Source organism: Trichoderma citrinoviride (genome assembly GCF_003025115.1).
Source record: "Trichoderma citrinoviride strain TUCIM 6016 unplaced genomic scaffold BBK36scaffold_8, whole genome shotgun sequence".
Lineage (NCBI taxonomy): Eukaryota > Fungi > Ascomycota > Sordariomycetes > Hypocreales > Hypocreaceae > Trichoderma > Trichoderma citrinoviride.
The window spans coordinates 688,439-703,482 of record NW_020194716.1 but is presented as its reverse complement, the minus strand read 5'-3'; the positions used below and the strand labels follow the sequence as shown (position 1 = coordinate 703,482).

At 52.9% G+C, this 15,044-nt stretch overlaps 2 protein-coding genes across 2 annotated transcripts; both read right to left on the bottom strand.

The window, feature by feature from the left end:
• Positions 1 to 1,277: 1,277 nt before the first annotated feature.
• Positions 1,278 to 2,831, bottom strand: BBK36DRAFT_1120487 (hypothetical protein; the record flags this gene model as incomplete). Its single annotated transcript, XM_024890702.1, has 1 exon — positions 1,278 to 2,831. One exon carries the CDS (start codon positions 2,829 to 2,831, stop codon positions 1,278 to 1,280), a length of 1,554 nt encoding a protein of 517 aa, XP_024749034.1.
• Positions 2,832 to 5,574: 2,743 nt separating this feature from the next.
• Positions 5,575 to 13,483, bottom strand: BBK36DRAFT_1202486 (hypothetical protein; the record flags this gene model as incomplete). Its single annotated transcript, XM_024897220.1, has 2 exons — positions 5,575 to 5,594; positions 5,878 to 13,483. The coding sequence occupies 2 exons, from the start codon at positions 13,481 to 13,483 to the stop codon at positions 5,575 to 5,577; spliced, it is 7,626 nt and encodes a 2,541-aa protein (XP_024749033.1).
• Between the last annotated feature and the right edge of the window lie 1,561 nt (positions 13,484 to 15,044).

The following is a 15,044-nucleotide window of genomic DNA, read 5'->3' as shown; positions in this document are numbered from 1 at the left end:
CTGCAGGAGCTGTAATGATTAAAACTCTAAAGCCAACAGCATATCGTTTCATTTTCACTTTTAGTTGGTGGTAGTTAGACACACATCCCGTGGCTTGCAGGCTTCCATCCTGGCAAGGTCATATACTTTTTTGCTGCTCAATCCTTGAAGAAGCCGCGAGTAGCTTATTGATTTCACTACATGAGCAATTTACCGTTCAATAATAAATCAAATTTTGAGATGCTAAATGTGCCTCGACATTATCACAGAATCCACCAAGATGGAGTTGTAAAGAGCGCCATATCGGGCCAGTTTCGAGGGCCAGTCTCGATCTCTCAGATCTGCAGAATTCTGCAAAGGTTGCGTAGGAACTATGCTCCATATTACTTGGACTAGTAGCGCGGATCTCAAGATACGATGTCAGCCCTGCTCGTCTCCCGCTTCCTAATGATACGAGAAATAGTCATATGACTGGTTTAAAGTTATATCTCTACTGAGCCTTGACCCTATCGTCAGTACAATAGAAACAGTTGTGCAGAGAAGGTTTGTTGCGGAGCTAGATGCGGCCAACTAGGCGTCTTTGGCGGCGTCAAAATTGAGCCAGCAAGAGATTTGTGACAATTCCAAATGTTTATGAAGTCTCACCTCGAAGGGCAGCTTCATTATTCATAGACCAATCAGAGCAAGGCAGCGCTTTTTACCGATATGTAGTGAAGAACTTGATGATTCTGGGATTAATCTTCAGAGAGCCCCTTGCCATTTGGCCGCCCGGGTCGGTTTGGTACTGTTGCGCGTGGCGGATTGTACAAGATGAATTACAGTGGTCATGTAAGTCAGGAAGAGAGAGGGTATAAGGATAAGAGCATGGGGAATGAAGATATACATGCCAGGAAGATTATGATGCCGTGTCCCCTCAGTTCAAATTTGGTGATACAGGATGCCAACGGCATATGCTTACAACCCAACACATACTGATCGTTCATCCTGTCCCTCCATGGAGCATTGCCGCGGATCATGATGCGCTTTGTTCCAAAACAAAAAGGGGGTGGGGAGGGTTGAGTCTATTGAAGGACCTACAGCATGCACCGGTCTCTTCTCAGCACTCCAGAGCATCAACTGCGGTAGCCAGCGTCTGGCGTGGAACGGCGTACGGTGACAAATCTTCTGGAACTTTACCGAAGCGAGATTGTGTTGAGCTATGTACCTCCAGTATCAGGCAAATAGAATTGTGAATATTGCCGCATGCTATAATAGTTACATTTGCCCTATGTCTTCAGCTGATGACTGTGTTGATATACTTACTCTACACTACCGTCCCTTTTGAATCTGCCAGCCAGTGCTCTGAATCCTCTCCCCCAAATACCTCCTGCGGTCCGCTCCGACTCTGGCCCCAGAGAGGTTATCGAAGTATGAGTTTGACCAGCTTCTCCTGGATTTGCAGACTTTCGTCTTATGCGCATCTTGAGCTCTATTTCAATGTCATCCTCCGTAATGACACCCGCCTCTGCCTGTAATTGGGTCGGCGGCATTTCTGTTTCTCGGACTTTTGCCGTTGCTTGTGTCGACGTTTTCGAGGTTGACTCCTGTTGTGTGGTCTCTGCTTCTGTCGGCGTCGGCGGCAATCTTTGCTGTGGCATGGTCTCTGGTATCACATCCCGAGCCCTTCCGGCTCCTTTTCCCTCTCCCAGGACTTCGCGCCAGTCTCTTGCCAAAGGCCCATATATGGTTGCAAGTAATATCTTTGCCTCTTCAGTCAGCTTCCAATTTCCCCCCTGTCGAAAGTACGCGGGCATCTGGACAACGCGTTCGATTTTCTCAATAGTTTCGAATATCTTTTCCTTGGGAGCTTTGAACAACTCTATATGGCCACCACCGCATTTTTCGCATACATCGACGAGGAATTGGTAATTATGAAGCTCCCTGTGTACAAGCTTCTCTGCCTTCCTTGCCCCTCGGAACTTTGTTTTGGTTTCGTAAATCATTTTTGCGTTCTCCCGGAGACACGCCTGTTCGTCTACCCTATCCACCACGTCTTTACCCGTGACTCCGATCTTGAAAAAGCCAGGGGCGAGGAGATGCTCGAGGACGTAGATAGAACCTTCCTGCATGGCTGTATCGCTGGGAGGGTCATAAAATGCCCTCAGCACCAGTGTGTGATCAGTTAATGAGAGGGCGCGTTTAGTACCGCCGATACCGAGACCGGGGATGCTGATTTCCCCCTTTCGCTTGCGCGTCTTCTTGATTGCCGTAGAGTCTACCTGGGTTGGTATGTCGATTTTGATAGCCCCCATTTGGGCGACAATACCCGTCATCAGAGGGTCGTCGTCGTCTTCTGGCGCACAGTATGCGTCTGGCTCATCGCAGAAAGGGGTGTGGAACATCTCATCGCTACTTTGAGAGATGGCTGGGGAGAAAATGGCATCGACCGATGAAACCGGAGATTCCAATGGAGATTCCGGTAGATAAGCTGTTGGATACGCTCCGGGACATGCCAGCTGTGGACTGGGAGGGGCGGCCAATCTCTGATCCTTCCACTTCTTGAATGCTTCATAAACAGCTTCGCGATGCTTCGAGCAGTGCGTGTAGGTAATGAAGTACTCCATATCTTCGTAGAAGCTATGCGTGTCAAGACATTCCGTCATGTTCTGAAACTCAGAGTACAAGCTCGCAAGCCTTTGCCTCTCATTCTGTTTACAGCCACTTTTTTGACACTGATATGCGCCACGTCTAACCAAGCTGCGACATTGGATGAAGTCAAGATTATCGCCGGGGTTGGGGAATTTGTCGATGCCCGCTTGTATGATGGCGAGGGCTTCAAAGACGGGATTCTTGGTAATGTGTGTGGAAACCATGTTGTAAAAAGATAGCTTGAGTTCGAGAGCGATTTATATGATGTATAGTTTCAGCGGAGAAGGTGATGTATGGTGTTAACAAAGAAGGTATATCGAAGCTCTATCGGTGTATACTTCAAGATATATATACGAACGTGGAACGGCCCTGGAATATAGAGACATATTTCAGCCGAGAAGTTCTTATGCAGAAACATCACTCTCCCATGCATTTCTACAAGCCGTGCAAAGGTCGGTCACCGCTCTTAGGACGAAGATGGGATGCCTTGCCCCCAGTCTGCAACGATGTAATGCTGCTAATCGAAACGGTAAGCTCAACGATAGGCATCTTGATCTCGCAAACAGGAAGACTTCTCATTCATTCACTCACCCATGTCACCATCGTTCGGCTTCGCCGCAAGTTCAGATGTCGATTCCCGGTTTCATCGCCAGCTGCGCCATACGTCGGGTGCGACGAATGTCACAGCTCCGCCTCCAGATTTATCACCGATGCCTAAGCCACATCCCCCGGGCTTGGGGCCTTAAAAAGGGGGGGCCCGTGCCGAACCTCTGGCCACATGGCAATGCTACTCTACTATATCTTCCTCGTCTTCCATTGGCTGGTTGTAGAACTCATTGAGCTTCGACCAGGGTTCTAGTGTTGGGACTAGATCCTATTTGAGATGCAGTTGATATCCCAGAACCAACAACATCTTCAAAGAGGTCATCTGCTGCAGATTGCGGTTGTGCATTGGGGGCTGAGGACAGGGCTTAATGCTGTAAAGGATCATGATTCACACCCTTTCAAGGGAAAATATACAATTACTCGTACGAAAGTCGGTGTCTCCGGGATATAATTGCCTCATATCCAGATGAAGAGGTGAGACCTCCTGGAGGGCATCGAATACTCCAAACTTCAAGGTGAACTTCAAAGAACGTGTAGTATCAGTAGCGCATTTACTAATTATTGACTTGGCAAACTTGGAGTAGACGAATAGAAGAACTTCAGTCTCGGACTATGTGCGCAAGGCTGCTGAGTGGCTATGGCGACCTGGGTATTACACAGGAACAAAGCTTAACGAAAGAAGCCTTGAGAATGAATCTCGTCATATCGTAGCTCTGTGCGACATTACCCCAGAACATTTCGTCCGCAAGGGGTGCGGACCGAATATGATCTGTATTCTACTTCCTATCTTCCTCTCTCCTTCCCCTGCAGCCTTTGCCCAGCTCTATGCCGTTTATGGCCAGGCGACTCCGCGACTGCAACACACCCTGTTGGTCCTTTGGAGCGATGTCACTGAACTGTTGGCTCAATGCTGTTGGTTCAGACTTTTTTCTGTAACTTAACGCAAATGAAAGGATTCTGCCCACCATCGGCCTCGGAAACATGGAGGAATTTCGTGCTAGGATGCTAATCTGCCTCGAATCTTCCCCCGCTTGCTCCCGAGGCGGAGTTGAAGCTCGTCCATGTGATTGAAAAGCTCATACTCCGTGTTATTTGCGAGCTTTGATAAAGCGGCTGAGAGAGGTCCTGAGAGGCGGAATAATTGTTCCGTTCTCTTTTGCATCTTCTTGCTTACACTTCCTCTCGTCCGCATTGATATATCTCCTTCTTTGTCCCTCATTTCCCCCTTTCTTATCCTAGCCATAATCCCAGCTCTTAAGATACCCAGCTCTTAAGATATACGAAATAGAACCCGACCGAAATTGCAATTGAAGGCATTAGTTTATATCTACTTATGGACTTGATAGTCGGTGGGGTGTTTAACGTGTGCCTGATGAATTGCGGGTGCCTAATCATCTCGTACATATCAACTTTATCGAAAGAGGAATATTCATGTCTCTGGTAAACTTTCTTTCTCTTTCTAGACATTTGCTATCCTCCATAGGCCCTGTGAATATGTCTGTCTCTTACGATCTCTATCGACGGTGGCCACTTATGCATTATGTGTTCATTCTGAGGAACTGTTCCCATAGATTTCTTCTCGAAGCTCGGCAGGGGCTCATGCTACTTGCTGGGCGAAGTATTCTACTCTTCAGAATCTCGTCAGTTTCAAGTTACAATTATGATGAGTTTAGAAGATGCTGTTTCTGCTCTTTGCGTAACCAGCAAATATGAATCACAGCTCACTGCACTTAGGGAAACTTGAACGTGAATAATTTGGTCAAGAAATTTAACATTGCATAAAACCTATCCATACGCCTATACTATACAGAAATGATCGCAGCAACAAGATAATCGTGAAGCAAACATAAACCAGAAGAAAGATCCTATCCTCTTTTACCACGCGTATATCATACCAGCATTTTCAAATCGTTAAACCTTATCCATCTCCGTCTTGTTCCCTTTTGAATCTCGCTCTACCATTTCCATGTCCTTGTCCGTCTGAAAGTATTTCTGTATTTTCCTCCTTTTCTATATCCCAACTCTCTCAATGATTTCGGACTCAAGGCGGAGTGCTTCCCAAAAGTCCACCGAGGAGTGTGGAATTGGTTGTAGTAGTATTGGTCACTGGAGCGGGCCTGGTTGTGTTCGTTCCTCCTAAGAGACCGCCCAGAAGAGTCGTACCAGTCGAGTTTGTGGCGGTCGTAGTATTGGTCACGGGAGCGGGCCTGGTGGTATTCGTTCCTCCCAAGCCACCCAGAAGACTCGTGCCAGTCGAGTTTGTTGAGGGGGCTGTGGTATTGTTGTTTCCAGTTCCTAGTGAGGCCGTCACATTCAAGCCAAGTCCAAGTCCGCCTGTGTTGTTTGCGGCATCACCACCCCCTAGCAAGCCACCAAGAAGACTGCCAGTGGTGTTTGTAGTGGTGTTGTTACCTCCTAAGAGTCCTCCCAGAGGACCACCAGTGGTGTTTGAAGTAGTGTTGCCTCCTCCTAGCAAGCCACCCAGCAGACCGCCAGTGGTGTTCGAAGTGGTATTGTTACCTCCCAGGAGTCCACCCAAAAGACCCGTGCCGTTCTGTGCAGGAGCAGTCGATCCGCCTGGGAGAGCTGTGCCGTTCGAAGTCGAATTTGCACCTCCTAGTAAGCCGCCCAGCAATCCGCCAGAACCCGTGCCGTTTTGCGTACCAGTTCCTGCAGTTCCGGTTCCCAGGCCAAGTTTGATGTCAGAGACGCCATCACCATTGAGATCAATGCCTCCGTCGGGCCTAACGGTAGTATCTGCCGCTCCATCGCCGTTCAGATCAACACCTCCTCCAAACTGGATGACGATGTCAGGTCTACCGTCTCCGTTGGTGTCAATGACGCCACCGGGACCAATTGTCGTATCGGCTCGGCCGTCGCCGTTCAGATCAACTGGGGAACCAATCTGAATGTTGAGGCCGAGACCGAGGTTGCCTCCAGCACCAGTGGTGTTTCCAGCGCCAGTGGTGTTTCCAGCGCCCCCGCCGAGCAAACCACCCAGAAGGCCACCAGTGCTGTTGCCTGCAGTTCCTGTCGTTCCGTTTGCAGGAGCCCCGTTACCGAGAAGGCCACCTAGACCAGTGGTAGTGTTACTGAGAAGACCACCTAGTCCCGTGGTCGTATTGCTCAGAACCCCGCCTAAGCCGGTGGTAGCATTGCCGAGAATGCCACCAAGATCTCCACTACCTGCAGTCCCGTTGAGAAGACCGCCGATACCAGTGGTCGTATTGCCCAGGACGCCGCCCAGGCCACTTGTGGTGTTGTTAAGGATGCCGCCCAACCCGGTGGTGATATTTGTGAGAAGATCTCCTAAGGTTCCACCGCCGTTGCCTGCGGTCCCGTTGCCGAGAAGACCTCCTGGAAGGCCTCCCGGAAGGCCTCCCGGAAGACCTCCAGTGTTGTTGCCTGCGGTCCCATTACCAAGAAGTCCTCCCAGAGGATTCCCAGTGCCGTTTCCTGTGGTACCGTTGCCATTGGGGAGACCTCCTGTGGTATTATTGAGGAGGCCACCCAGACCACCCGTGGTATTGTTAAGGAGACCGCCAATGCCTCCAGTACCATCGCCAAGTGTTCCATTGCCATTCAAGAGGGGGTCAAGTAGCCCTCCGGTATTGTTTCCAGTTTGTCCTCCGGTGGGGTTTGTCAAGTTGCCCAATAGGTCTCCTGCGCCGCCAGTGGTGTTCAGCAGACTGCCGATGAGGCCACCCAAGGCGCCAGGGTCGACAGTTCCATTGGCGTTCACAAGACCGTCCAGTGGATTTCCTTGGTTGTTGCCACCTGTGTTGTTGCCAGTTCCTGATCCTGACAGAGCGCTGGTCAGATTGCCGAGGAAATCACCCAAGGCGGCGGGGTCGACAGTTCCATTGGCATTCAGGAGGCCGTCGAGCAATCCTGTGTTGTTGCCTGCTCCTGTCAGGTTGCCAAGAAGATCACCCGTACCTCCTGTTGTACTATTGAGAAGGCCGCCGAGGAGGTCGCCGAGACTAGTTCCGTTGCCTCCAGTATTCGTGCCGTTGGTTCCCGTTGTGCCATTGAGGAGACCGCCGAGGGGGTCGCCAATCGTAGTGCCATTGCCTCCGGTACCAGTGCCATTGCCTGGGGTACCAGTGCCGTTGGTTCCGTTTCCAAGGAGGCCACCTACGAGATCCCCAATAGTAGTACCGTTGTCTCCGGGGACCGGTTGTCCTGTACTTAATGTGCCATTAAGAAGACCACCCAGCAAGTCGCCCACTGTAGAGCCATTGACTCCGGGAATCGGGTCTCCCGTACTCAATGTGCCGTTAAGAATGCCACCCAGCAGGTCACCGATGGCAGTGCCATCGCCTCCGTTAGGGTTTCCTGGAGCTCCCGTCGTGCTATTAAGAAGACCGCCCAGGGCGTCGCCGATAGTAGTACCATTGCCTCCGGGAAGGGGTTCTCCTGTACTTATTGTGCCATTGATGAGCCCACCAAGCAGGTTGCCGACGGTTGTGCCATTGCCTCCAGGAATCGGGTCTCCTGGAACTATTGTGCCATTAAGGATGCCGCCGAGGAGGTCACCGACGATGGTGCCATTGCCTCCGTTAGGGTTGCCTGGAGTTCCTGTTGTGCCATCTAGAAGACCGCCCAGGGCGTCGCCGACGGTTGTGCCGTTGCCTCCGGGAACTGGGTCTCCTGTACCTATTGTGCCACTGAGCAGGCCGCCCAGGATGTCGCCCACAGTAGTTCCATTGGATCCGGGAATCGGGTCTGCTGTACCTATTGTGCCATTCAGAATGCCGCCCAGGATGTCACCAACGTCAGTGCCATTGCCTGCAGGAGCAGTGCCGTTGGTCGTTGTTCCGTTCCCAAGGACGCCAGTAAGGTCAAGAGTGGTCCCATTACTTCCAAGCAAGCTTCCAATAGCAAGCCCATTTAGAGTCGCAGGAGTGAAGTTCGCAATCCCACTAACAAGGCCGCTCAAGAGAGCAGGGTCAACAGCCTTATCTGTCGCGTTGAGGCCGCTCAGAGTCGCACCGACGAGAACACCGCCTACAAGATTGGGGTCGGCGGTGGCACCGCTTCCGGCAAGTCCTCCAAGGAGAAGTCCGGCCAGGGTCTTTGACGAGATTGTTTTGCTGCCGGCGAGGAGGCCGTTCAACAGATCATTCGTGAGAGTGCTATTGCCCGAGGTGTTTGTGGAACCGATGAGGTTGCCCACGAGGACTCCGCCCAGGAAATCGGGATCAAGGGACCCATCGCTTTGAATGATGCTGCTCAGGTAATTAGGAAAGGCTGTTGCGTTGCCGCCGCCGAAAAGCCCGCCCAGGCCTCCAGAGCCAAGCAAGCCTGCGCCGATAACGCTAGGTAAGATCGTGATATCGGGAACAGTGTCGCCATTCAGGTCAATGCCTCCCGTGAGACCAATGACAACATCAGGCAACCCGTCACCGTTCAAGTCGACGCCTCCGCCAGGGAGGAGGAAGACATCCGGGATACCATCGAGGTCGATATCGATGCCACCGTTAGCACCGACAGCAGTGTCTCCTACTCCGTCTCCGGTGAGGTCCACACGAGAACCAATGCCAACTTGGAGACCGAGGCCAAGGCCGATGCCGGCACCGTTAGTGGCATTGCCAGAAGTGCCATTAGAAAGCAGCTGCTCCAGGATGCCCGGCAAGACGAAAATGTCGGGCGTTCCATCGCCGTCGATGTCAATGCCTCCGTTCGGAGTAATCGTGGTATCGGGAACGCCATCGCCATTGAGGTCCACATTGCCATCAGCTCCAATGATAAGATCAGGAATGTCGTCGAAATTAAGATCGATGGCGCCTCCGAGGCCAATTGTGGTATCTCCTTTTCCGTCTTTGTCAAGGTCGACAGGAGTACCAACAGTCAAGCCTTTGAGCAAAGAACCCAGTCCGGAGCCGAGAGACCCTGTTATGTTGCCGGGTGAACCGGTCAGATTGTCAAGCAAAATCCTGATATCAGGTACGCCGTCTCCATTTGTGTCAATGCCGCCGTTAGGGAGCACAGTGGTATCGGCGATGCCATCTCCATTAGTGTCGACTCCGCCACCAGGCAAGACGGTGATATCAGGCTTCCCATCTCCGTTGATGTCGATGCCTCCGCCATTACCGACAGTGGTGTCGGGCAGCCCATCGCCATTGAGATCCACGCCAGCGCCGTTGATAAGACGTCCACCGATGGTGATCAAGGGGCTGCTACCAGTATTGGTGCCGTTACCCCCGGCCCCGTTGCCGAGGAGGCTGCCGATAGCATTGATGATGGCATCAGCAAGGCCGAGAACTGTCAGATCCGGCGTTCCGTCGCCGTTTAGATCGATAGTGCCGTTACCATAAATTGCGGCGTCCGGCACTCCATCGCCGTTGGTGTCGACGGTTCCATTAGCTGCGATGTATATGTCAGGAGTGCCGTCACCATTAGTATCAATGCCACCGTCAGCGGTGATAGTGGTATCCGGAATGCCATCGCCGTTAAGATCAACTCCGAGGCCGGGGAAAATCAAGCCAGCAGGACTTCCGCTAGTAGAGTTTCCACCGACAAGGTCCCTCAGGATAGTGATATCTGGCCTACCATCTCCGTTGAGGTCGATGCCGCCGCCAGGGAGAACATGGCTATCGACAATTCCATCACGGTTCAGATCGACGCCGCCATCAAGGCGAACCGTTAAATCTGGGATTCCGTCTCCATTGATGTCGATGCCTCCATCGAGAGCGATGGTGGTATCGGCCTTGCCATCGCCGTTGAGGTCAACGCCAAGTCCAGGAACGGGAATGAAGGTTCCATTTGTGCCGCCAGTGGTCCCATTCCCTGTGCCGCCAGGGATGATAGGTCCGCCGGGACCCGGCAGGATGAAGAGATCTGCTATACCATCTCCGTTAAGATCGATGCCGCCACCCGGGAGAATATGGCTGTCCGGAATGCCATCATTGTTCAAGTCGACGCTACCGTCAGGGAAAACTGTGATATCTGCCCTTCCGTCTCCGTTGATGTCGATGCCGCCGTTGGGTCCAATCAGAGTATCCGCTTTCCCATCGCCATTGATATCGACCCCGAGGCCAGGACGGGGAATGAGACCGCCAGTGGTTCCATTTCCTGTGCCAGGGATGCCAGGCCCGCTGGGTTTTAAGATCCGAATGTCTGGTCTGCCATCTCCATTGGTGTCGATACCGCCATTGGGACCGACGTACAGATCAGCAATACCGTCAAGATTCAGATCAACGCTACCGTCAAGGCGAACTATAAGATCAGCCCTTCCGTCGCCGTTGGTGTCAATCTCGCCGTGAGGGCCAATGGTCGTATCGGCCTTACCGTCGAGGTTGAGATCGACTCCCAGGCCAGGCGTCGGTCTAAAGCCGCTCGGGAGCCCGATCCCCCCCGGACCGGTTCCGTTTCCTGTACCACCAGGGATGAGGGATCCAAGACCTCCGATAATGGTGATGTCGGGGATTCCGTCACCATTCGTGTCGATGGCACCACCTGGGCCAACTCTGGTATCTGGGATTCCGTCAAGGTTCAGATCAACAGTGCCGTCAGCATTGACAACAATGTCGGGCTGCCCATCGCCGTTGGTGTCGATACCGCCACCAGGGTCAATGGTAACGTCAGGAATACCGTCACCGTTAAGGTCGACACCAGCGGGAGGGATGACAGGGGGCTGACCGCGGATGACCCTGATGTCCGGGATACCATCACCATTAGTGTCGATGCCACCGCCTAGCCCGACGGTGGTATCAGGGATTCCATCAAGGTTCAGATCAACACTGCCATTAGCGTTGATAACGAGATTGGGCAGCCCATCCCCGTCGGTGTCAACACTTCCATCAGCGCCGATGAAAACATCAGGGATACCGTCACCGTTAAGGTCGACACCAGCGCCAGGGAGAGCAAGGGGGCGGCTGTCGATAATCGTAATGTCTGGAATACCATCACCATTGGTGTCAATGCCACCGGCTAGTCCGACTGTGGTATCCGGAATTCCATCAAGGTTCAGATCAACGCTGCCATCGGGGTTGATTATGAGATCGGGCTTCCCATCTCCATTGGTGTCGACACCTCCACCAAGGCTAATGGTAACGTCAGCCTTGCCGTCGCCGTTGAGATCAACACCAAGGCCTGGAATGGCAAGGGACTGGCCACCGCCCGAGCTGATGCCAGAGCCAATAGTGATAGGCGGCCTCCCGTTACCAAGGTCAATAGTGCCGTCGAGCCCAACTCTCGCGTCAGGGATGCCGTCGGCGTTGAAGTCCACATTGCCCCGGAAGTCGACATAGATATCCGGTATGCCATCCCCGTCAGTGTCAATGCCGCCACTTAGACCAATGGTGGTATCGGGCAATCCATCGCCATCGGTGTCCACAGGAAGGCCAGGGTGGATAAAGGGCGTCTGGTCTGTAGGCGGCTTGCGACGTTGAATAAAGATGTCGGCTTCGCCGTCGCCGTCGAGGTCAATGCCGCCTCCAGGACCGATGAGTGTGTCTGGCTTGCCATCTCCGTTCAGGTCCACAATGCCGTTGAGTCCAATGATAAGGTCTAGCTTCCTGCCATCATTGAGTACAATGGCGCCAGTCACGCTGACCACGGCATCAGGCGCAAGGTCGCCGTCGAGGTCAACCGGCGAGCCGACAAGTCCAGTGTTGATGCCGAGGATCCCAGAGCCTCCACTGCCAAGGGCATAGAGGATCTTGAAGTTGGGCCTGCCATCGCCATCGGTATCAACGCCACCGTTTAGATCAACAAATGTATCTTGCAAGCCGTCTCCATTGAGATCGACAGCGCCGTCGGCCCTGATGAAAAGATCCGGGAAGCCATCACCATTCAGATCAACGGCACCATTGGGCCCAATGACAAGGTCGGGTATGCCATCACCGTTTGTATCAATCGGAGTGCCGGGGTCCAGCCTCACATAGTCAAAGTCGAAACGAGGGTTGCCCTCACCGGAAGGAAGAATGGTGATATCAGGGCGGCCATCACCGTCCACATCAACTCCACCGTTCTCGTCGACAAAAGAATCAATTAGGCCGTCACGGTCGATGTCAACTGCTCCATGGACAGTGATCGTAATATCTGGCACGCCATCGCCGTTGAGATCGACGCCACCGTTGCGATCAATGACGGTATCGGCTTCTCCATCACCGTTAAAATCGATTCTCGTTCCAGGAAAGAAGCCTCCCTCTTCGTCTGTTGCGCCTGATCCGTGATGTCCGTGATGTCCGTGATGTCCGTGGTGGCCCTTGTGCCCATGCCCCTTGTGTCCGTCGTCCTTGTGTCCATGACCGTCAAGTCCATAGCTGTCGTCTTCGTGGCTATCGTCTTCAGAGCCATCTTCTTCATAGCTATCGTCTTCATAGTCGTCGTCTTCATGGCCCTTGTGATCATGTCCCTTGTGCTCATGATCCTTGTGCTCATGATCATAGTCCTCATCTCCATAGCCCTCGTGTCCATAGCCCTCATGTCCATAGCCGCCGTGCCCATGGCCCTCTGACGGCTCAATGACAACAATAGGGGGCTGACCCAGCCTGATCGGCGGGCAGGTAACTCGTGGACCATCAGGCCTCGCGCCAGGAGCAGTAAGCACCGCAGGCAAATGATCGGGGTCGCCACAGAGCACAATCGGATCTGCGCCAGGCAGAGGTCTTCCGTCGTGGCCAGTCGGGAGCAGAGTGTGAGTTTCAGCTCGTTCTCCTTGGTGATATCCAGGAGCCGTCACCGTCACGAGATGGTCGGTAAAGCCATGAGTGCCGATAACGACTGTGGGCGGGTACTCCGGGCCCCTGCCTGGAATAGTGAATCGAGGATCGTCGGGGCCAGCCCCTTCGCAAGTATAAGTGGTAGGCTGCGGTTCCCAAGGACCCTTGGTCTTGGGGTCGTAGATGATGACTGTGCCCTCACAGCGGTGGCAAGCAGGATGAATAGTCGAGACGTAGGGTTCAAGGCCGGTGGTAGTAGACGTAATGGTAACATAAGGGTCTTGTGTAGGTTCATAATGAAAGACGGTGCCTGTGCAGACTGGGCACTGAGGATGCTTGGTCGAGGTGGCGGGGTCCGATTGGCAGGTCGGCAGAGTGAGCGTCACATAAGGCGGCTTCTCTTCAGCCGTCGTGAAGAAGTGCTGCGGAGCGCAGGCATTGGCGCAAGCACCAAACGAGAGGTAGGTTGTAACGATAACTTCGACAGTAATAACATCATCATCATCTTCGTTGGCCCTTACAGGGGCAGCAAGGAGAGATCCGAGGACGACCGCCTTGGCCGCCCAGGACAAGATACCGTTTGCACGACGGCCGGCCATCTTGATGAACCAGTCGAGGGGCAATGACGGTAGAGAAAGTCCAGCTGTAGAAGACAGGGAAAGGAGTGTAAGTTATCACCGTCTCACAAACAGGTTAGAGTTGGCCATCAGAGGGTATAATATATCTTTCTCCAAATGGAGAAAGGGTTAGAAGATAGCTCTTCACATTTCAAAGCGAGACTGAAAACTCTCGAGGAATGCTTTCGTTGGCGACTCTTCGAATGGGAGAATAACGAGGAGTGGCCATTCATCCGAGGGACATTCGTGGGTGTATAGCCATTGCTCAACCAACGGCTGACTTAGACAGTCGTGTTGCATTCCGGAGACTCCAATATGTACCTGCAGCACCGAATGCCTAGATTACCTTTCCCAGCAGCTCGGTCCCTGCTGTCGCGAAAAAAGGCTGGGTAAGATTCTGTGTGCTTTACGCGTGATGGCCATTCCATTGCATGTAAAGCGTGTCGCGTCAATGGTGCCTGCACCCCATTAAAGCGGCCGTTTGACGTGATAGCAGTTGGCATTGAGGCTTCTGGCGCTATGCTCTCAGCATGATGAGCAATCTGGATCAGCGTCGTTAGGAACAACGTGCCGAAAGCCAGTCGAACCGGCAATCAGTCCGCCGGTAGCCATTCTACTGTGACAATGGTACCAAACGGCCTTGAACATGCCCTGATTGCATCATCTCATGCACAGATTACCACGATCCATGCTGAAATGCGAGTTTCCTGGGTTGAGACGGTTACTAGGCCAGCAGCATCCGGCCAGAGGAGCAAAAAGGCAGCTCCCCACACCAATGGCCAGGCAACACGACTTTGTGCTAGGAATTCCATTAAGTCCCCGTGGCGATAGATTGAATTCAGTCGCCTCTGAGACACCGTTGCCGGGGGGTGCTGGATCAGCGACATCGTCGACAGGGGCGGCGACTGAGACATGCGATGGCCCATGGAGGATGCCCTGGAGAAGGGCTCGAGGGGAAGGGCACAGTAAGTAGTAATGATGACGCTGACCGCAGCTGACGTTGATTGCAAGGCTGCAGAGACTCTAGTTTATTGTGAGGTTCGGAAAGGATGTTCTTGGTGAGTTGAGGTGAGGGAGAAGAGAGGAGGTCGATCGGCGGGTGGCCACGTGATTGCAACTCCCACTCATCTTCATGTTTGACGTCGACATGCACAAGCTCAGGTACCAGCATTGTCCTCATTTGTTGCAGCATTAGGAGAATCAGATTGTCTGATACCATTTTCTGCTACAATCACGTTCTTTGATACCTCCTGTCGCATACTCACCATCACCCCACCACCATCACCAACGTGTAAGACTGTCTCCTCACGACACCAACATACCAAACACCCGCGACCTAACCGCAGATTCTGTACTCCGTACTCGTACTCAGACATCAGCTCAATTCAAAGGAGACTACTTTAGACTCCTTGCGGGCCGCACCGGAGCGTCTGCTCAGATCTGACACAAGGATTGTCTTCTTCACTACTCCTATATGGGACAATGGCCCGCGGAGACCTGCTGCATGCCTCAGAGCCTGCTGCTAAAGTGGTCGCGTCTCGAA